The sequence below is a fragment of the Anomaloglossus baeobatrachus genome, chromosome 4 (genome assembly GCF_048569485.1).
Source record: "Anomaloglossus baeobatrachus isolate aAnoBae1 chromosome 4, aAnoBae1.hap1, whole genome shotgun sequence".
Lineage (NCBI taxonomy): Eukaryota > Metazoa > Chordata > Amphibia > Anura > Aromobatidae > Anomaloglossus > Anomaloglossus baeobatrachus.
The window spans coordinates 504,150,379-504,174,354 of NC_134356.1; the positions used below are offsets into that span (position 1 = coordinate 504,150,379).

The 23,976-nt window shown below is 41.9% G+C and overlaps 1 protein-coding gene across 3 annotated transcripts in view; it reads left to right on the top strand.

The window, feature by feature from the left end:
- Positions 1–23,976, top strand: part of DTWD1 (DTW motif tRNA-uridine aminocarboxypropyltransferase 1) — a 56,819-nt gene that overhangs the window by 16,832 nt on the left and 16,011 nt on the right. For all 3 annotated transcript variants that reach the window (XM_075345813.1, XM_075345814.1, XM_075345812.1), the window contains 2 exons: positions 10,449–10,592; positions 10,695–10,950. In XM_075345813.1, coding sequence (XP_075201928.1) covers positions 10,449–10,592; positions 10,695–10,950 — 400 coding nt within the window. The remainder of the gene's footprint in view (positions 1–10,448; positions 10,593–10,694; positions 10,951–23,976) is intronic.

A 23,976-nucleotide genomic window follows, 5' to 3' on the forward strand; every position in this document is an offset into this window, starting at 1 on the left:
GATGTTAACAACATTTTAGTGGTTAAAAATTTAATATTTAACTCATTCAGATGCTTTGTAGGAATTAACACAAATGACCTGACATCAGTTTTGAATATGTTGAGGGCGCTGTTTTTAAAATAGTTTCACTTTGAGGGATTTTACCAATATATATACTGTAGGTCCTCAAGTCATTTCCATCCTGAATAGGTCTATGAAAAAATAACTAGTCAGTTTCCTTGAAAATTGAATAATTAATACTATGTTTTTAAACCTTTTTAACATTGTAACACAATAAGAGGACATTTAATAAATAGTGATGATCTAACGTAGACCTGATGTAAATGTTGGTTAACTATCTTGTGCAGTGTGTCTATCTGGATTATAGAAACATTCAGCGCTTAAAAATTTGTAATTTTTTTTTTTTTTTTGAAACTTGTCAAATGTCTGAAATTTTCATAAACGCAAAGCATAGCTACCTAAACTCAACCTAAAGGACTGTTCCTTTGTAGGAATGTCTTTAAAACGCGTCGACCTGTACAAACAATAAAGAAATTATATTAATTTCGGATTCCGTGGTGGTAGTGCGGCATATACCCGATTTCCTCTCCTATCGAATCTATGTTCCACAGTTCTTTGACTGCTGTGTGTTTCTTGGCCATAACTTTGTAACCAAGGAATTTCCAGAGGTTTTCTATTTGGGTTTACAGCAGGGCTCCGGGCTGGCCATTTCATTGTTTCAATGTTTTCTGTTTCAAGGAACTGCTTTACCCGTTTTGCTGTGTGAAGGGCCATTGTGCTGCATGAAAATTGCTGGCTGATTGAGTGATGAGTGCAAGTAAGGAACCATGTGCTGTTGAAGGTTCTGATACACACTTTTATTCACTTTGTCATGTAGCTGTATGAGAGGTCCAACTCCTGCTAAAGAAAATATTCCCCAAACCATGACTGTCATGTTCTGGTCACCGTGGCTGATCACAAAAATCCCATCAGCAGAAAAAACACGAGTAGTTGGAACCTGAGCTGACCGCAATCCCCTATCTGCCAGACCACACAAGAAGTAGCCATGGATCGTTCCTAAACACACCTAGATGCCATGTCACAGCCGGAGAAACTTACTACACCTCACAGATAGGTCTCCTCATTTCTATCTTCTCTCAGAGTAGTCCCCAAAGGAATAGCAAGCCCCCTATATATAAAGCCAACGGTAATGTAAGAAAACACAGTACACAGATAGGAAACATAGATTAGCAAAGGAGATGGCCTGACTTCCTAAATAGGAGAGGACAGATAACTGATTGGCAGGGTTTGCACTGACCGCAATCTCCTGATAAGAAAAAAACTGAGACCACACGGACTCTTCCCCACTATATCAGGTACTCTTGTAACTAATGGGAGAAATAAAATACCAAAAAAAAAACCAAGAAATACAAAAGTGCTAATAATCAAATAGAACAGGGAGAATCTCCCTTTTTTTGCAGTGGGACCTGCAAAAGGGAAACCCCCATGCTCATCAAAACAGACAATTCCTCTCCTACAAGAAAACAGACTTTAAACAAAACAAAAAGAACAACAAACACCCTTAGGGTATGTGCGCACGTTGCTTTTTACCTGCTTTTTACCTGCTTTTTTGCTGCTTTTTCTTCTGCGCTGTTTAATGCCAAAATGGATGTGTTCTTCTATTCAAGCAAAGTCTATGGGAATTTGGGTTTCTTGTTCACACTATGTTGTTCAAAATGCTGCCTTTTTGTGGCCGAACTTTGGTCAAAAACTCAGCTTTGCAGTGCAAAACCCAAATGGCAAAAACAATTGACATGTTGCTTCTTTGAAAAGCTGAGTTTTTGACCAAAGTTCTGCCTCAAAAAGGCAGCATTTTGAACAACATAGTGTGAACAAGAAACCCAAATTCCCATAGACTTTGCTTGAATAGAAGAACACATCCATTTTGGCATTAAACAGCGCAGAAGAAAAAGCAGCAAAAAAGCAGGTAAAAAGCAACGTGCGCACATACCCTCAGGTGTGGATCGGGCAATAAAGCAAATAACTTGCAACTTATCTGGAATGGGACAGGCACAGGATAAATGGAAGGACAACTCCAAGCCAATTCAGAGACAGAGGAACAACATCTATAACCAGTCCCAGCCAGCAGACACTGCTCTTCTATATAACCCAGGCTGATCTGCAATTGGGTTTCCCAAACTCCCAATTAATTCCCATATGTATTGCGACACAGTCAGCTTCACCCCCAGTCCTGACCACCAGAGGGAGCTCCAAACCATCACCCCCTTGGATGACATTCACAACACATGACACTTCCTCCACCACCTTTCACTGACTTGTTAACACACTTTGTTTTCAGTCTTTCCCCAGTTTGTTGACAAATATAATGTTTCCCATCAGACTCAAATTTAAACTAGACTTAAATGACTTAGTGACTAAATGTAGAACTGGTGGAGGAAGGTTGAACTAGATGGACCTAGGTCTTTTTTCAACCTAAGTAACTAAGTAACTATGTAACTATGTAACTTGCTTTCATCACTAAAATGAAATGTGGACCACTTCTCCTCTGTCCACACAACATGGTCCTTACCAAAGGTGAGTCTTTCCTTTTTGATTCTTTCAGCTAATGCAGAGTGGGCTTTCAGTCCAAATGCTCTTAAGGCTAAGTTCACACATCATGTGTTTTGCATCAGTCACAATCCGTCGCCTTGGGGAATTACGGTAACCTGCAAAATATTTTGCAGGAATCCTGTATTTCCCCATAGACTTCTATTAGCGACGGATTGCAACTGATGACCCTGCGTTGCATCCGCTGCGTCGCGGTCCGTCGTTTTTGACTGACCGCCGAGCGGGGAGCAACGCAGAATGTAACGTTTTTCGGGCCGTCAAAATTAACGCGCCGCGCAGGAATCCGTCGCCATCCGTCAAGCTTGTAATGCATGTCTATGGTGCTGGATTCCGTCGTAATCCGTCTTACAACGGAATCCAGCGCAGGATTCCGTCATGCTCTACTGAGCATGCCCAGCATGCTTGGCACGCCCACTGGGCTGTCCCAAACACAGACGGATCATGACTGATCCGTCAAAAAACGGACGCACAGCGGATGTAACGGACGCAACTGATCCGTTTTTTCACAGGATTCCTGTGAAAGGAATCCTGTGAAAAACACATCAGTTGCATCAGTTGACATCTTGAAAATGACTGATCCGTTGCTGACGGACCTGACGGATTGAAAACACAGGATGTGTGAACTTAGCCTAATGGTGATGACACTGTATGAGGAGACAGATCCTTATCCTGTTCAGTGCTGAACTGGCGAACAATTCCAGATGCAGTTTTGATAGAATTACCCATGGAGATTCTCCACATTATCCTGTCCTCTCTTGCATTTGTCTTTCGAGGGTGAGCAGCCTTCTTGGGGGATTTGAAACAGTTTGTGATGTTGTAAAGATGCAATGTTCTCAAAATCACAGACTTGGAACAACCAACTTCTCTTGCTATGGCTGATACGGTCACCTCTTTGGCCTTCATCTGGATAACCTGCTATCGGAGGGTTTCAGTCACTTTAGAACAGCACACCATTTTTGCAAAGTCAGTGGAAACTGGAAAGTTAGGCTGCCAGTTACATAGGGTTTGTCAGATAATTAAGGAAATTAGCACCAGATGCCTGATTAACACCAATAACTTGCAGGTATCTGAAAGTGTTCTCTAAATTTGGTCAGTGTTCTTTTTAATTTTATCTCATTTATATTTTTTATGTTTTGGAATACATTCAATTTATGAAATGAGCTTAAAATACTGTTTACTCTTGTTAGGATATAATCACAAAGGACGGCACAATGACCTTAACATTTAGGAAATTGTGTGTTTGTTCTCTAATTTTGATCTTCAGTGTAGAGCGAGACGTCAGATTTTAAAAATGTTGCTTGGTCACTAAGGGGTTAAATAGAGGCCATAAATGTGCGGTGTACAGAGCCTGCAGCACACCATTGCGATTGGCACGTCAACTTTGTTCATAGGATCGAACTAGAAACTTTCACCTTTTTAAATAAAAAGATCAGTCCCAGCCTTCCATTGATAATGGCCAGAGCCCGATGTACGCAGCAAAGTTGCATAAACTGGTTCTCATTTCAGGCAACATCAGATATTTTTCCTGTATTTTAGATCAAAATGATTCCATTAAAGGTGTCACATTTTGTAGCCAAGAAAACTGAACTTGCACTGTGTGTTCTGGGAGACAAATGATGACTTGCAGATATCTCCTGTGTGACAGCTGACTTTCCAGCGCCAACCAAAGAATCTGCTTTACTTGGCATTGCCTTTTTTGCTTGTCCTCTAGTGATCTGGCTGCATAAATTGGCATGAGAAAAGAGTCTTGATACAGATTGCCAGCTTGTATGTAACAAGGATATGAGCATGTTGTGGAATGGGCTATGTTCACATTGCATTTTATCCTTATGTAAGTGACTTCTACCTTACATCTGAAGCCACTCGAAAACAGGATTGCGGCGTAGGCCCTAGCGTGGACCGTTAGTGATGCAGACCTAGTCACGGTGTGCTCCATTAGAGCTCACATTTGTGCATATCTGTCTTATTTGAGGCAAGATCCATGAAGCCGTTGACCACGTCTTGGTACTCTCCTCAAATAGGTGAATATGCACAATAATGAATGATGTCTGATAGTGCACACTGTGACTTCATCTGTATCAGTCAATATGTGCCATCAGCACCAGTGCGTACATCTAAAGCCAGTTTTCCAGGGCCCCACATATAAGTCCCAATGGAGCTACTGAAATAAGGATAAATCTTCACTGCTGTCATTTAAAGGGAATCTGTCACCACTTTTTTTTTTTTTTTGCGTATAAGCTGCGGCCACTACCACCGGGCTCTTATATACAGCATGTTAGAATGCTGTATATAAGAGCCCAGGCCGCTGTGAGAACATAAACACTTTATAATAATTACCTAACGGTCGCGTGTTTGGCCATATGGGCGTCTCCGGTGCCGGCGCCGCCTCTTTCGGCCATCTTCATCCTCTTTCTGAAGCCTGTGTGCATGACGCGTCTACGTCATACACACTCGACGATCCTGCGCAGTTCAATACTGTGATCTGTTCTGCTCAGGACCTGAATGCCGGCGAGGGTGGATGAGAAGAGAACACAGATGGCCAAAAGAGGCGGCACTGGAGGACGGAGACGCCCATATGGCCAAACGCGTGACCGTTAGGTAAGTATTATAAAGTGTTTATGTTCTCACAGCGGCCTGGGCTCTTTTATATACAGCATGTTAGAATGCTGTATATAAGAGCCTGGTGGTGGTGGCCGCAACTTATAGAGCAAAAAACTGGTCACAGGTTCCCGTTAAACTTTTTTTTTTTTTTTTTACAGGTAATGCCCAGCTGCCATAACGATAGAATAGGTACAAGTTAGCACCATTGTGTAGTTACTGCTTGGCTTTACTTATCAGTTTGCTCTGAACACAACCCTTTGGAACAATTCAGCTGTGTGATTTGCATCACTAGCTGTGAGTGCCGTGTGATAAAACGTGATTGTTCTGGAGTAATTGTATTACTATACTTTTGAAGAATTATTTTTACGTGGGCTGCTAGAGCTCTAGGATTGTGGCTTGTGGAAGAACGCGCTTGTCTTGAAACTTTCAAGAAGCAATTAGTTGGCCACGATGCTTTATACTGAACATCCGTGGAGTCTGAGTCTGTGTCAATTTTGGTAGTCTGTTTTAAAATGGGCCGACTCTGATTCCTAAATATATAATAAATTGGCTAAAACGGATCAATGCAGAATGGGCTGAATATTTTTTCATAAGAATTTGGGAAAGTTATGAAATGTCCTATAAATGTCTGTTCATTCCTGATCAAAGTATTTCGGCTTTTAGTTGAGATTAATTTGTGCTGCACTTTATGTACTCCTCTTCAACAGATAAGAGTAAAAACACACTGGGAAGGAAGGAACGCCTGCACTCCTCTCAGTACTGCTATAGACTCTAGAGTGTTGTCAAAAAAGTTCTGCAAGATTATGAACTCAAAAAAGAAGAGGTTCTTGCTATTGCAACTGACAATGCTTCACACACAAGTACAATGATGAATGAGAATAATGAAGGTGAACAACAGCTAGAAGAAAATGTCAGATGCAGCATGTTTTGAGATGGAAGGCCACAGTCCTGTTCCTGTAACTGCGGAACAAACAGATAATAGTACAGAAGAACAGCAAAATTATACTTTAGAATTTAGATGATCTTGTTGAAGCTGCTTCACATATCTCCTATTCATCACATTTGCTGTGTTGTTCACATGCGCTGCAGCCGGCGGCAATAAGAGATGGTCTGCAAGAGGGACATGCTGGAACTCTTATTGGCAAATGGAGGAAATTGGTTATTGCTGCCAGAACCCATAAAATTGATTTGTATCTTGAAGAGACGTGCTGGTAAAGGAGCAATTGTCGATCTAGTCACTCGGTGGGGAAGGACTTATTTAATGATTGGAGCGATTGCTTGAGATGAAACCCCTTGTTGTAGACATGGCCAACCCTCAGATAATACTAAATGAAGGTCAGTGGACACACGTGGCTGAATTTAAGGAATTGCTTCATCATTTACAGTGACTAAAAAATTACAAGCTGAGGATTTAACTCCTTGCATTTTCATAAAGAAGTGAAGAACTTGCTGTTTTCCCTGTCCCAAAGAGGAGGTTTTAATTGCAGATGGTATTTCTACTTCAATGAAACTAGGAAAAACACTGCTATTAGAAAATAAAATTCTTCTGGTAGCCGTTTATTGGGACGATGATCAACAGCTTACTAAAGGAAAAGAAGCTCTGACTGAGGTAGCAGTTAGGATGAGCAGCAACTGGACAGCCAAGAGGAATTGTCATCCAGGGCTACTGCTGCCATATCTTCAGCTTCACCAGACAAGTTCAATTTTGAAAATTATTTGGACGACATAGACCAGGAAAAGCATTGCCACATGGAAAAATATTTCACTCCCATAGCAAACAGATTGAAACTTTTTGCTGAAATATGGTCACTTGCTCTCAAAGTAGAAGAGTTCAACTGTTCATCAAAACTGATTGCATGAGGCAATTCCTTTTATACCCTGTGATTGTTAGAGATGTTGCGCATGTGGTCACTTCTTTGGCACTAACCTAAGTTAGTGTAGAGAGGTTGTTCTCTAGCCTTGAAATAAGTAAGTCAGATTTGAGGTCATCTATGAAGGAGGATCTGATGGAGGCGATACTATTTCTCCAAATTCATAGACTGCACAAATGTTATTCAGTACGTTTTTGTTAAAGCTTTTTGTCTCACTTACTGCATAGTGTATTGCATATTTACAATGTAATAGTTTTTTGTGTTCTAAAGTTGTTGTATTCCAATAAATATATTTTATGTTCTCTCTAAATAGCTTGATTATTGCATCATAATAATGATTAAAAGCCTGATATTACCAATTTACTACAGCAAATTTATCACTTAAGCCATGTATGAAGAAGTTGGAGTCGGGAGTCAGGGAAATTGGGGAGTTGTAGGTTTGACTTACCGACTCAACAGCCCTCACACTTAATGCCCAAAAAATGGGCCTGATCTAAGGGGTTTAAAGGGAACTTGTCCCCAAATTTGTCCTTTTTATAAACTGCAGCCACCAACAGTAAGCCTTTATATACTGCGTTTCAGAATACTGTATATAAGAGCCCAGGCTGCTTTGAATAACCGAAAAAACAGCTTTTATTGTAGTCACCTGCAGAAGAAGTCAGGTAAGGTGGGAGTTGCTGGTCTCGGTCCGGCACCTCCTCTCTTCCTTCCATCACCATCCTCCCTCCCAGCTCAGTGTGCATGACGCGTACTACGTCATCCACACAGTCCTCCATTGCGCTCCTGCACATGCACACACTTTACTTTGCTGAGGGCAGATTAAAGTGTTGTAGTGTGCATGCGCAGGTGGTCTTTGACCTTTCCCCGCGCCTTTTGTATTACAGTACTGTGCTTTGCCCTCAGCAGGGCAGAGAGAAGTGTTCTTGTGCAGGAGCGCAATGGAGACCTCTGTGTGGATGATGTAGGACATGTCCTGCATACTGAGCTGGGAGAGAAGAGACATGTTTTTTCATTAACATAGCTGTGTAAAGCTACTTTCATACATCAGTTTTTTTCCATCAGGCACAATCCGGGATAAAACGGATCCGGCGCCAGATCCGTTTTATCCCCATTGATTTGTATTAGTGTTAAGGACGTGACTCAACCGGTCACTCTTTTTGGATCTGACCGCTGTTTCAAATTATAATGTCATGTGTGCACATGAGAATGAACGATAACAGACAGTATATCGGTTATGGACCTTCTCCATGACAGACCCTGAGGGAACTGGTCTTTATTGTTTAAAACTTTTCACAGCTCTTCAGAAGTAAAGGGTGTGGACAAAATACAGTCCAATCAAGTATCGTAGGTCGGGGCTTCATGATATATAGGAATTAGCATATCCTCTTCTTGATTGGTCAGTCCAAGCTCCAGGAATTTCTTTTGTATATCATCTTAGGCGTTGTCCAGAATGTAGCAGCCATCTTCAAGTTACATATACTGATATATACTGTGTTTAAGGAAAATACACTGAATATGCAATATAAATATATATACGTGTTAGTAAAAGAGAACAAAGACCTACATAAATATGTTAGTTTACATCTACTAAACTATATACCTGAGTCTATGAAATGGCTGAATTAAGTATTTTTGGATACTCCATTCTTATCCTCAACATTAGTGCCGGATTGTGCCTGATGGCCTTGCGTTGCATCCGGCTTTTGCCAGATCCGTCATAATTGGCTAATGCGGCAGCCGAATGGAACGTCTCTTGTAACGTTTTTTTGTCTCTGACAAAAAACCGCATTGCGCCGGATCCGGCGTGATACTGCGTGATCTACAATGGAAGCCTATGGACACCGGATCCGGCGTAATACGTCAAAAAACAGATGTGACCGCCAGATCCGTTTTTTTTAAACTGAGCATGCTCCAATGTATTGTAAAAAAACGGATCCAGCAAAAAAATGGACAAAACTGATTAAAAAACTGATGCGCCGGATCCGTTTTTTGACGGATCAGGTATATTGGATCCGTCAAAAAAAAAAAAAAAAGGATCTAGCGCATCCGTTTTTGCATATTCTGCGCCGGATCCGTTGCATAAGGCACACGCCGGATTGTGCCTGATGCCAACAAACATGTGTGAAACTAGCCTTAGGGGTACTTTGCACGCTGCGACATCGCAAGCCGATGCTGCGATGCCGAGCGCGATAGTCCCCGCCCCCGTCGCAGCTGCGATGATATTGTTAAAGCTGCCGTAGCGAACATTATCACTACAACAGCTTCACATGCACTCACCTGACCTGCGACGTCGCTCTGGCCGGCGACCCGCCTTCTTATTAAGGGGGCGGGTCGTGCGGCGTCACTGCGACGTCACACGGCAGGCGGCCAATGGGAGCGGAGGGGCGGAGATGAGCGGAATGTAAACATCCCACCCACCTTCTTCCTTCCACATAGCCGATGGGAGCCACGGCGACGCAGGTAGGAGATGTTCCTCGCTCCTGTGACTTCACACACAGCGATGTGTGCTGCCGCATGAGCGAGGAACATCGGACCGTCGCGTCAGCGTAATTATGGAATTCACCGACACTACACCGATGATACGATTACGACGCTTTTGCGATCGTTAATCAGATCATCTAGGATTTACACACTACGATATCGCCTGCGACGCCGGATGTGGGTCACTTTCAATTTGACCCCACCGACATCGCACCTGCGATGTGGTAGTGTGCAAAGCCCGCCTTAGGGTTGTTTTTGCTGGACAAATTGTGTTTGTTAGTAGCACTATTCTTTACCTAACGTTTCATAATTCTTTCACAAAACTCCTAATGTGCCATTGTGACAATTGACAATGGCACAAGGTGTTACACTACTGGGATCTGTGAAAACGCTGATCTTAGCAGTTATAGCCGGAGCCCGGGCTCCTACAGCTGATTGCACCATGACACTGGCTATACTGGGCAATCTGTTTAGGGTATATATGTGTTAGGCCTGGTGCGCACAGTGCATTTTTGATGCAGATTTGGTGCAGATTGTGGCCCAAATCTGCATGTGTATCGCTATGCCAGCAAAGTCAGTGGGAATTCTCAAGTGCTGTGCGCACATTGCTTATTTTTCACTTGCAGATTTGGTGCAGAAAATAATCTGCTGCATGTTAATTGTTTTTTTTTTTTGTTTTTTTTTTAATAACCCTTTCACCTTTTGACTTAATTAAAAAATGCACCAAAACGTGTTTTTCTGCCAGAAGGTGCTAATTTCATGCTGAAAATTTCTGCCACGTGCGCACATAGCCTTATGGAGCTCAAACTGACATATCATGAATATACATTATATAGTGTTAAGGCGTTTCATAATCCAAATATTTGCTGATTTTTATTTTCATTTTAGCTTCCTGTGAAAATTGATATTATTAAACATCCAAATGAAACAGATGGCAAAAGTACTGCTGCCCATGCAAAATTACTGGCACATGAAGATGTGACCATGCACGTGTACCCATCCATTCCAGATTATGACAAACTAATTCATGAAGTAAGTAATTTCACTCTTATACAGTAAGAAGACATGTGTTTTACGGTTTACACAGTAGAAGTCAGGTGTAAATGCAGATCTCCATCTTCTTTATCCTTGTAGGTTGTACTGGTATTTCCGGGTCCAAACTCTGTCTCCCTCAAAGATGGACTTGCATTTCTGACACAATATAATAATGAGAACAAGGATTTCTTTGAGCCACATACTAAACATCCAAGACTAGATACTGACACGAGGGACAATGAGGATAAAAGTATGAAGGCTCCTGGAGTAAACCTTAATTATTTGAAGAAAGTTGTATTCATTGATAGCACATGGAATCAGACAAACAAAATCATAGCGGATGAGCGGCTGCAAGGTAACGAAAGTATCCAACTTTTATCACTATAAAACGGGGGTAGAATGCTAGTCCTGCTGCATCGGGGCGTCGTGGGTCTCATAAAATGCCTTGGTAGGATTGACATGTGCTAGAAGGTATACCCTACTATAGGAAGCACACAGGTTTAGACTGAGGGAGAAAATAGGTAAAAATATTTAGGACTGATTTAAATTTCCCTGATGGAGGAGTTAGTGTCACCAGTTATAGTGTTCTAAACTAGTGCCTTTTTATGTTCAAGAGTAGAAGAGGTTATTATTTCTTCATGAGAACACATGCTATGGTGTGGGGAGCTTTTGTTTTACATTTTAACAATTGTGGTGACACAAGCAATCTGGTTTGACTACAGACATACCACCAACATATTTATTTCAGCAATTAGGAGAATTGAGAAATAGTACTCTGACTTGGACGGCAATAATAGAAAACCCACATCTTAGTCACAGTCCACAAGTTATAATTTTACATTTTTTTTTTTTAATTTTAATATTTATTTTAAATTTTGTTTTTAAGATTGAAAATAGACAAGTCTATCAAATTCAACCTATAACCTCACGTTGATTCAGAGAAAGGCAGAAACCTATGAGGCAGATGCTAATTTCCCTATATTAGGGGAAAATTCCCTCTCAACTCCTCATACGGCAATAGAGTTTGTTTCCTGGATCAACGTCCCATCAGAGAATTTGGTACCCATGTCCTGTAATATTATACAGGCACCGTTATGGCACAGTTTTATAGCTTGAGTCATTCCAGATGCAGCAATAACAAACTTGCACTTTTTTGAGATTTACTTTAAGTTGTAAATAAAAAAAAAAAGCTTTTTAGTGGGGAAAAAAGAAAAAAAAATTTTTTTTTTAAATTCTTTTATGTTGTTTTGTCTCCTAATAGGCACCATACATTAATATTGTCGTACAATTAATACCATACAGTAGTTCTGACCAACATCATGTAGCAGTGTCCCCTATCCTGGTCCCTATCATTTAACCCCAATTCTCCCACTCTTCAAATACACAAAAGAAAAAAGGATTCTTCTCACCTGTCCTCGCTCCCTCAGTGAGCAGCTTCCTCTTCTATTCCTCAAGGGATCTAAATAGGAGAGAGAAGGCGCAATAGGGTCTTACCCGATATATTGGGTGGGAAAGATCATGTAAAAGTGATGCACTCACCTGATCGAGTTGTGCCAGTCACAACTCCTTTAACAGTATAACGTGAGCGCCAAAAAGGTCCAGCAGCAGCCCTGTTGCACAAGTAGAATATCAACAGAAGAAAAAAGACAGGTATTTTGCCGCGCCTGAAGACCATAGACTGGTGTTATTATTTGTCGTAGCTGACACCCTGCTGTAATGCCCACAATCAGCGCTAGCACCTATGGCGGGCATTTAACCCCTCTGATGCCGCAGTCAATAGTGACAGCAGCATTGATCATATTGTAGAGGAAGAGGGCTCCCTCTCTGCTCCGATCGACACAACACTATTACGATTGTGTTGTTCAGATGGTCTCTGTGGTGTCCACGAGATCACCCAGGTACGTAGGCTTGTGAGGTCTTACCTTGAGCTGGACCTGACATGCCTCCTGCCTGTGTGCCAGTCACTGATCTAATAAAATGGAAAATCGCATTAGATCAGCGATAAGAACAGGGAAAGTTTGTTCCATCATGAAAGTATTTTTTTATTGTGTGATGGAAAGCAAACCTATATATCTGGTAATCTGTAATCGCACCAACCTGAAGAATAAAGTCGCTTAATCACTTATACCAAACTAACAGCATAAAAAGTAAATAAAAGCAATTCTTGATCTGCTGTTCATTTAGTCATGAAGCTGGAAACCTTGACTGAAGATTTCCTATAATGCAGCAGAGTTAGTTACCTTGGACTTTCGCTGGCCTATGATCCCGTGGTGTCTGTCTTTTCAGTTATGCCTAAAAGCATGGTCAGCCAGAGTTTTGTGCACTTTTTAAAAGGACACCCCTGAACAGAGAACAGACTGAGTCAAAAGTAACTCTGCTGCCTCATTATAGTGAATGGATCCATCGGGGGTGTCATCTGAATCGTGTCACTCTGAGATTTACATGGAAACGCCGATGTAAGTGCTCAGCGTAGACCATGGAATAAATGTGGTCCAAAATTCCATGGAAAATGTTCCCAATAAGATCTTCAACTCAATCAGAAAAAAAGTCCCTACTCAAGTCAGTCATTTGTAAGTGGAAATATATATAGATCTGAAAATAAGGAGCGCTGATAGTGTAACACCAAAGTGATCAGTGGGGTATACCTGGAAAATATACACTCACCTGGATCAGTTGTGACAGTCACAACCACTAGTGCGCATGAGATAATGGCGTCTGCTGCAGCCCCACGTGGATGAGCATACAAGATAAGGCAGAAAAGGGGTTAATGCTGCGCATCAGCCAAATGAAGACGTATAATGTTGATGAAGATGAGTATTCTTTTATTTCATAGGTCTACGCGTTTCAAGGTGACAACCTCTTCCTCAGGACCAATGCATCAACAACAAGTACAACATACATGAAGATGACAGATATATATACACACAACTGATGGAAAGAAACGCCCACTGAAAGAAAAAAAAAAAAAAAAAAAAAATCAGTGGGAAGATCCTCCAACTGCATGACATGGCAAATTCATAGTAGTACATCAAATTCACATATATTCAAGGATAACATATTATTATGCAAAAAATAAATAAATCTATAAACGTTAATAAAGAAAAATAAAAACATAATAAAGAAAGAAACAAAAGACAAAAGTGTATGTGTATGTGTTTATAAAAGGACTAGAACCCTTATATGGGTGATAGCCCTATAACTAAAAACCAAGTCACCATTCTAGTGGTGATCACCACCAATAGTTCCACAAAAAGAACAAGAAAAGAAGAACCAAGAAGGAGCAGAAACAAAAAGAAGAAATGTGAATCGGACAGACCTCTTTATTAGGGTCTCCAAAAAGTGATTAAACCTCAAGTGTTTTAATCACTTTTTGGAGACCCTAATAAAGAGGTCTGTCCGATTCACATTTCTTCTTTTTGTTTCTGCTCCTTCTTGGTTCTTCTTTTCTTGTTCTTTTTGTGGAACTATTGGTGGTGATCACCACTAGAATGGTGACTTGGTTTTTAGTTATAGGGCTATCACCCATATAAGGGTTCTAGTCCTTTTATAAACACATACACATACACTTTTGTCTTTTGTTTCTTTCTTTATTATGTTTTTATTTTTCTTTATTAACGTTTATAGATTTATTTATTTTTTGCATAATAATATGTTATCCTTGAATATATGTGAATTTGATGTACTACTATGAATTTGCCATGTCATGCAGTTGGAGGATCTTCCCACTGATTTTTTTTTTTTTTTTTTTTTCTTTCAGTGGGCGTTTCTTTCCATCAGTTGTGTGTATATATATCTGTCATCTTCATGTATGTTGTACTTGTTGTTGATGCATTGGTCCTGAGGAAGAGGTTGTCACCTTGAAACGCGTAGACCTATGAAATAAAAGAATACTCATCTTCATCAACATTATACGTCTTCATTTGGCTGATGCGCAGCATTAACCCCTTTTCTGCCTTATCTTGTAAGTGGAAATATAGGGGGCTTCCACATTACTGGTAGCACAAAGGCTCCGGAAAGTGCTATGGCTTTCTCCCAAAAAAAAGAAATCCAGTAAAACCTGTGCTTCCAAATACACCCCCCCCCCTTCTGAGCCCCACTATGTACCTAAACCCAGGGGTGAGATTCAGCTGATTCTGTCCGCTTCAGGTGAACCGGTTGTTAAAATAGCAGCCGGTTCCCCAAACTGGCAAGAAACAGCTCTGGCGATCCGGTTCCCTGTATTCACTTGTGTTTAGTGATTTAAGACACTAGCACAAATGAATCCCCGTACCTCCATATTCGATGCACTTCCGGGTTCAGTGGAGCATGTCTGCTCCCTAACCCGGCGTGCAGCGACGCGCTGACGCTGCAGAGGTCACGGCAGTGTGAGTAGGTAGCGCCTCCTACTGTCATATGTCAGTGTGCAGAGTGCCGCGGGGGAAGGAAGACAGAGGAGAGGCTGCCGGTGCTTGGAGCAGGTAAGCGCTCAGTGAGCCCAAGATACAGGGAGCGGGGCCGCATAAAATGGGAGCTATATGGGGAGAGGAGGCCGCATAAGATGTGAACTATATGAGGAGAGGAGACCACGTAAGATGGGAGCTATATGGGGAGAGCTGCATAAGATGGGAGCTATATGGGGAGAGGAGGCCGCATAAGATGGGAGCTATATGGGCAGAGCTGCATAAGATGGGAGCTATATGGGGAGAGGAGGCTGCATAGATGGGAGCTATATTGGAAAAGGAGCACATGGGATAAGATCTGCTGGGAAAAAAAGCCATGATGGGATCTGCAGGGGAAAGAGGCCATAATGGGATGGGATCTGAAGGGGGAAAGAGGCCATAATGGGATGGGATCTGCAGGAAAAGGGGCCATTATGGGATGGGATCTGCAGGGGAAAGAGACCACATGGGATGAGATCTGTATGGGGAAGGTCGTCCGTTCCAATTTTAGCAGGGCTCCTTTAGTAATAATTTTTAAAAATTGTAGAAAAAACGTTTAATACAATAAGAGTGACAGTGACTGGAACAACTGGTGCTGGACAGGAGAGGGAAGGGTATAGGAGGGTAAGAAGGGGAAAGAGATTTTACTTTAAATTACTTGTATTTTTTGGTTGAGGAAAGTGCGTGTAAATGGATGTTGCTAACAAAATGGGTGTGGTTTTCAACTGGGCGGGATTTAGAGAACCTGTTTTAATTCCACCCCTGCCTAAACCACATTTAGCATCCACGTGTTTGAGATTTCCGTAGTAGAGAGCCTACTTCATTTACAGGATGTGTTTCTCCAGAAGCATGAGCTGAGCACAATCTATGAACCCTACAATGCATTGGGCACTACAATGTACTGAGCACTACAATAGCAGATTTGCAATCTTCACTCAGCAACATCCATTGCTGCTTGGTACTGGAAAACACGATTGGAGTAAAAATTGTCTCTACACCTGTAGATATATTCCTAGAGGGGTGTAATTTCCAATAATTGGTCACTTGTGTGGGATTGTGCTCTTCTGGCTTTTAGAGGCTCTGTATATGGAGTCTCCAAACTATTGTACGAAAATCTCTACTCCCAAGAGTCAAGTAGCACTCCTTCCCTTCTGAGTCTCGCTGGTGACTAAGCAGTACTGTACAGCCACATGTGGGTAATTGTCATGTCACATCTGTGGTGTCAATATAATCACTGAACCCTTATATGAATTCATTGAGTGGTGTAATTTGTAAAATGTGGTCACTTATGGGGATGTTTTTCTGTTCTGGCATCTCAGGAGCCCTGCTAAGTTAATATGGCAGCCACAAACTATACAGCAAAGTTTGCTCTCCAATCTTGTCCTTGATGTATTCAGGAGTAGAGATGAGCGAACCTGTGGAAGTTTGGTTTGGTCGGGTTCATACAGAATTTAGATTAAGTTTGGTACGGGACCCAGACTTGACTTAAACCCCAATGGAAATCACTAATTGGGCAATTCGGACTTCCGCCAACATGCAGCTAGCCATAAACAGAGCACTTCCAGGGGAAGGTGGGCGGAAAGCTTTTCCCTTTTTTTTTTTTTTTTAATGCACACTATGTTGTGCAAACTGTTCAAACTTTGCAAATGGCTCAAACTGGGCCGAGCATAGCGATGCTCACTTTAGTGGTTTGCCTACGTAAAGCACCCAAACCCGATCTCAGTATTTTATTAAATTGTGTGTTTGGTACAAACACCAAACCTTGGGTTTGCTCATCTCTACTCAGGACATTTTGCCTAACAAATTGTATCATTCATTTTTTTTTTTCCATTAACTCTTTGAGAATTAAAAGCTTTAGGCCAAAGCAGCATTTTAGTGGAAAACAAAAGCCCAGTGTTTTACAAGTCTTTGAATTGCCTGAGGGTTAAACATGCTCATAGATTAATTCCTTGAGAGGTGTAGTTTCCAACACGGGGTCACTTGTGGAGGTTTCTGCTGTTTTGGCATGTCCGGGGCTCTTCAAATGTGATATGGCGCCCGCAATTTATTCCAAACAAAATGTTGCTCCTTCCCTTCCGAGTCTTGCCGTGCACCCAAACAGTTTCCGACCACATATGGGATATTGATATATTTAGGAGAAATTGCAGAACAAATTGTAAAGTGCATTTTTGTGAGAAAACTAATGATTTTTTTTCACGGCCAAACATAACTATCTGTGACGCACCTGGGGTTTCAAGGTGCTCACCACACATCTAGATAAGTTCCTTGATGGGTTTAGTTTCCAAAACCTGGTCACTTGGGGGCGAGGGGGGGTTCCCCTATTTAGGCAAATTAGGGGGTACAGTTTTTAGAATGGTGTCACTTTTGCGCGTTTTCAGTCATTTAGTTCTCTGTCACTTCAAATGTGATGTGGTCCCTTTTTAAAAAATGGTTTTGTAAATTTTGTTGGAAAAATGAGAAATTACTGATAAACTTTGAACACTTCTAACGTCCTTAAATTTTTTTTTCAAAAATAGCACTAATGTAAAGTAGACTTGTGTGAAGTGTTATTTATTAACTATTTTGTGTGGCATACTGTAACTCTCTGGTTTAACTCCTTCATGACTGAGTACATAACTGTACATCCTAAATCATAGAGGAGTGATCACCACCGGCTGCTGCGGTGTGGCGGTGGTGATCCCCACACGTCTACGGATTTGTACAGCAGACGTGTGCCTCACAGGTGGATCCGCGATCCACCCACGCCTGTTAACCCCTTAAATCGTGCTGTCAAAGTGTGACAGTGCGACGTAAAGCGCTGCACCGGGGAACACACCTTTCCCCGCCGTCATAAGAGACCGTGTGACGTGATCACGGGGAGCTGATGATTGATCCTGTTACAGCAGGCAGAGCAGCAGCTGTAGCAACAATGAAGCATTTCTCCTGATCAGAGCGATGCTGCTCTGATCAGGAGAAATGAATGAGGGATCAGACTGCTGTTCTTTCTACCCCTTAGGGTCACTAGTAAAATAAAACAAAAGCAAAAAAAATTTAAATATTAAAAAAACATAAGTTCAAATCCCCCCCCCATTCGCCCCATTGAACATTAAGAGTTAAAAAAAATACACACTTATTTGGTATTTCCGCATTCAACACCCGTTCTATCAAAATATAAACTCAATTAATCTGATCGGTAAATGGTGTAGTGGCAACAAAAATCCAATTGCCAAAATTACATTTTTGGGTCGTTGCAAATTTTGCGCAAAATGCAATAACATTTGACCAAAACATAGCATCTATGCAAAAATAGTATTAAAAACATCAGCTTAAGACCCAAAAAATAAGCAGTCACTGAGCCCCAAGTCTCGAAAAATGAAAACACTGCGGATTGCAGAAAATGGCGCAAAAAAGTGCGCCACTTTTTTTGGACGAAGTTTTGAATTTAGTTTTACCCCTTTAGATAAAAGTAAACCTATACATATTTCGTGTCTACGAACTCGTACAAACCTGAGGCATCACAACAACACCTCAGCTTTGCCATATAGTGAACACTGTGAAAAAATAACCCAAAAACAATCATGCAATCACACTTCTTTTTGCAATTTTTCCGCACTAGGAGTCTTTTGCCATTTTCCAGTACACTATATGGTAAAACTTGTGGTTTAATTTAAAAGTACAACTCGTCCCGCAAAAAACAAGACCTCATATGGCAAGATTGACGGAAAAATAAAAAAGTTAAAGCTCTAGAAGAAAGGGAGCAAAAATTGAAAATCACCCGGCATGAAGGGATTAAGGGCATAATAATTCAGAGTCTGAAGATTGCCTAATATTCGCTATTTACACAAATAAGCGCAATAAATATTGTCCTAAATTTACCACTATCCTGACATACAATAGGTCATGAAAAAAAAAAAGTCTCAATCACTGGGGATTTGTTGAAGCGTTGCAGAGTTATCATAATGTGACAGTAGTCAGAACTAAAAAAAAATGGCCTAGTCAGGAAGGTCAAAACAGGATTTGGGGTGAAGGGCTTGATTCCTGCAGTTACTTGTGGGGGTGCCACTCAGACCTCTTGTTCTTTCTGCTGGGTGACATGTAATAGAGAATTTTTGGTATCTCTGATCATGTCATCTCTCATGGGATTTTCCTGTGTAAATACTGCAAAGAATAAGGTGTTTGGTAAATCGAGTGGGCCAACACTACAATTACACTATTAAGTTTTGTATTTAAAGAATATTTTTGCATCATTGTTACTTTCTTTGACAATAAGGCCCTTTTTTACCTGCGTTTTTGTTTTTTTTTGTTTTGTTTTCGCAGAAATTTCTTGAGAAAATGGTTCTAACCTTTCTGCAGACATTCTCCAGCAAAACCTATGGAAAAAAAAATGGCTGCATTTTTTTTTTTTTTTTTTTTTTTTTCTCAAGAAAATTCTTCGAGCAGAATTTCTTGAGAAAAAGAATGAGCATGTCACTTCTTTTCTGCAGGTACCTGCGTTTTTTGCCATAGATAATGGTAAAAAAAAAACGCAGGGACCATCCTGCTGAAAATACACATCAAAACGCGGTAAAAATGCACGCGTTATTTGTGGGGGTCTTTTAACGCAAGTACGCTAATCTTTCAGACTCAAGAAATTTCTTGAGAAAAATCCTTTTTCTAGTGCGCACAGGGCCTAAGACTGTCTCAGTCTGCCTTGATTTTATTTTTTAAACAATTTTGTTTTTTTTTCTCAAATTTTTATTCTATGAAAGCAAGGGGACGAGATCCAGCTCCATGGGCATAAAAATCTTTATTGATGCATATTAAAAACTCCAAATAACATCCATATCGGCTTGGAGTGATAACCACTGACGTGTTTCTGGTGCGTCAAGCACAGTTAAGGCTGCTTTACACGCAGCGACGTCGCTCGTGAAAGCACCCGCCCCCATCGTTTGTGTGTCACGGGCAAATTGCTGCCCGTGGCGCACAACATCGCTAGTACCCATCACACGAACTTACCTGCCTAACAATGTCGCTGTGGCCGGCGAACTGCCTCTTTTCTAAGGAGGCGGTTCGTGCGGCGTCAAAGCGACGTCACACTGCAGGCTTCCGATAGAAGCGGAGGGGCGGAGAGCAGCCGCAGGAAAGTCAAGCCCACCTCGTTGCCGGAAGACGCAGATACGCTGTTGTTCGTCGTTCCTGGGGTGTCACACGTAGTGATATGTGCTGCCTCAGGAACGACCAACAACCTGCGTTCAGCACCATCAACGATATTTGGGATTTGAATGACGTGTCAACAATCAACGATTAGGTGAGTATATTTGATCGTTAGCGGTCGCTTGTACGTGTTACACGCAACAACATCGCTAACGAGCCTGGATGTGCGTCACGAATTCCGTGACCCCCCCCAACGACCTCTCGTTAGCGATGTCGTTGCGTGTAAAGCCCCCTTAAGTCATTAAATAGCGAGTCCTTTCCAGTGAGCAAAGCAGTCATCTAATTAGTATGACATTCCATTAAATGTTTAAAGCAAACTGACATTTCTGAGAAAAAAATGTACTTATCAAAAGCAATTTTTGAATTTAACAGGCACATTGGAAAAGGTTAATTTTGATTAGGGTCGGATTTTAATCAAATATATTTTACCTTTTGTGTATTAGCACATTAATGGGCAGTGATCATAATGTTTCAAGGGTTGGGAGAGGGAGAGGAGAGAGTATATTATTATTTTTTTTTTTTGTGTTCAGTTTTTCTCGTTTGTCCTTGTTTTCCTCCTCTTTCCCTATGTGTCTATTTACATTTTTTTTCCCCTCTGCCCTTACCAATTCACATTTTCCTTTATCCCTGTCTCCATCTTACATTTCACTCCTTACTTCACTCACCTTCTCATACCTTTTATGATTTATTTACAAATTATCATTTTGTCCCTTACACGCTGTCCCTGTTTATCATCACAACACATCAGCCCCCCCCCCAGTAAGTCACTGATTGGTGGCCCTTGGGTCTAGTCCTGCCCATCCTTATGCAGCGATGTTAACCTCCGCTGATCACACAGCATTGGTGCCAACCACAGTCCTCTAGAACATCCGCTCCAGTGTTTAGACTGGAAATGATACATCCCTGCTCAACACTTCCATTCTGCTGGCCTCGCAGCCGAATATGACGTCACACGCCATAGCTTAAATGGCTGTAACCAGTTCAGCACACACAGCATATCTACACAGCAATATAGTCGCTCTGCTGTTCCTTGTGTGCCCCTACTGATCACCAATCTGGGTAAGACCCAATCTATTCACTCTATATTTACATTGCAGGTGGTGCATGTATGATGAACAGAATAGGTTATCCCTGCTGTGATATCTACTTTGGGATGCCATTATTTATGATTTTTTTTCTATGTATTCTGTATTCTACATGATTGATTCTATATTTTTTCTTTATGTACCGTATTTTTCGGACTATAAGACGCACTTTTTCCCCCCAAAATGTTGGGGGAAAGTGGGGGGTGCGTCTTATGGTCTAAATATACGGCTGCGGGGAATGAGGGTGCTGCGGTGGAGCGGGTCATCGGGGGCACGAGCAGGCTGTAGCAGCGCCTGCTATGACCACGTGGACCCGCTCATTTAATATGCACGCCCATCCTCCCGCCCATCATCTCTCGGCGATGAAGCTGGCATTGACAGGTGGGCGGGGTGATGGGCGAGGGATAAACAGCCAGCCTGCATGATCACCCCTAGCAACTGCAGCCTGGAGTGATCATGTGCGGCTGTATTCACATCGTCATCAGTGCGGGGGGCAGTGAATCAGTACACATTACTCACCGTTCCCCTGCAGCATCACGATCTCCTCCTGTCTGTGCCGGTCAGCTGACTTGCGTGGAGACTAGCGGCACGCACAGCGATGACGTCATCGCTGTGCGCACGTGTCCACACGCAGCCGCCGGTACAGACCAGAGGACATCACGATGCTGCAGGGGAACGGGGACGGCTCCACTCAGCAGCGCTGCCGCTGACCTAGACGGTAAGACGAGCCGTGCTGCAGGGAGTGAGGTGAGATAAGGTGAGTATGAAGGTTTATTTTTTTTTTTATGTGCCACAGGATGCGGCCATACACCAGGATGATGGGGGTATATGAACAGGATAGGGGTATATTATGAGCAGCATGGGGAGTATATGAGCAGCATGGGGAGTATATGAGCAGCATGGGGAGTATATGAGCAGCATGGGGATTATATGAGCAGCATGGGGAGTATATGAGCAGCATGGGGAGTATATGAGCAGCATGGGGAGTATATGAGCAGGATGGGGGTATATGAGCAGCATGGGGAGTATATGGGCAGCATGGGGAGTATATGGGCAGCATGGGGAGTATATGGGCAGCATGGGGAGTATATGAGCAGCATGGGGAGTATATGAGCAGCATGGGGAGTATATGAGCAGCATGGGGAGTATATGAGCAGCATGGGGAGTATATGAGCAGCATGGGGAGTATATGAGCAGCATGGGGAGTATATGAGCAGCATGGGGGTATATGAGCAGCATGGGGAAGTATATGAGCAGCATGGGGAGTATATGAGCAGGCTGGGGAGTATATGAGCAGCCTGGGGAGTATATGAGCAGCCTGGGGAATATATGGGCAGGCTGGGGAGTATATGAGCAGGCTGGGGAGTATATGAGCAGGCTGGGGAGAATATGAGCAGGACATTATCCCATAACAGTGTCAGCAGCAGATCCTCTCCCCATAAGTGTGTCATGACCACATTTTTTGCTTAAAATTTTATTTTCCTATTTTCCTCCTCTAAAACCAGGGTGCGTCTTATGGTCCGGTGCGTCTTATAGTCCGAAAAATACGGTATATCTATTATATTTTTTCTATTGGCTTTGGGCCTGCCTCTTGTTGGACAATCCATTTTTACAGATGTGTGTGTGTGTGTGTGTGTGTGTATATATATATATGTATATATATATATATATATATATGTATGTATGTATGTATATGTGTATATATGTACAGTTAGGTCCAGAAATATTTGGACAGTGACAGAAGTTTTGTTATTTTAGCTGTTTACAAAAACATGTTCAGAAATACAATTATATATAATATGGGCTGAAAGTGCACACTCCCAGCTGCAATATGAGAGTTTTCACATCCAAATCGGAGAAAGGGTTTAGGAATCATAGCTCTGTAATGCATCGCCTCCTCTTTTTCAAGGGACCAAAAGTAATTGGACAAGGGACTCTAAGGGCTGCAATTAACTCTGAAGGTGTCTCCCTCGTTAACCTGTAATCAATGAAGTAGTTAAAAGGTCTGAGGTTGATTACAGGTGTGTGGTTTTGCATTTGGAAGCTGTTGCTGTGACCAGACAACATGCGGTCTAAGGAACTCTCAATTGAGGTGAAGCAGAACATCCTGAGGCTGAAAAAAAAGAAAAAATCCATCAGAGAGATAGCAGACATGCTTGGAGTAGCAAAATCAACAGTCGGGTACATTCTGAGAGAAAAAAGGAATTGACTGGTGAGCTTGGGAACTCAAAAAGACCTGGGCGTCCACGGATGACAACAGTGGTGGATGATCGCCGCATACTTTCTTTGGTGAAGAAGAACCCGTTCACAACATCAACTGAAGTCCAGAACACTCTCAGTGAAGTAGGTGTATCTGTCTCTAAGTCAACAGTAAAGAGAAGACTCCATGAAAGTAAATACAAAGGGTTCACATCTAGATGCAAACCATTCATCAATTCCAAAAAATAGACAGGCCAGAGTTAAATTTGCTGAAAAACACCTCATGAAGCCAGCTCAGTTCTGGAAAAGTATTCTATGGACAGATGAGACAAAGATCAACCTGTACCAGAATGATGGGAAGAAAAAAGTTTGGAGAAGAAAGGGAACGGCACATGATCCAAGGCACACCACATCCTCTGTAAAACATGGTGGAGGCAACGTGATGGCATGGGCATGCATGGCTTTCAATGGCACTGGGTTACTTGTGTTTATTGATGACATAACAGC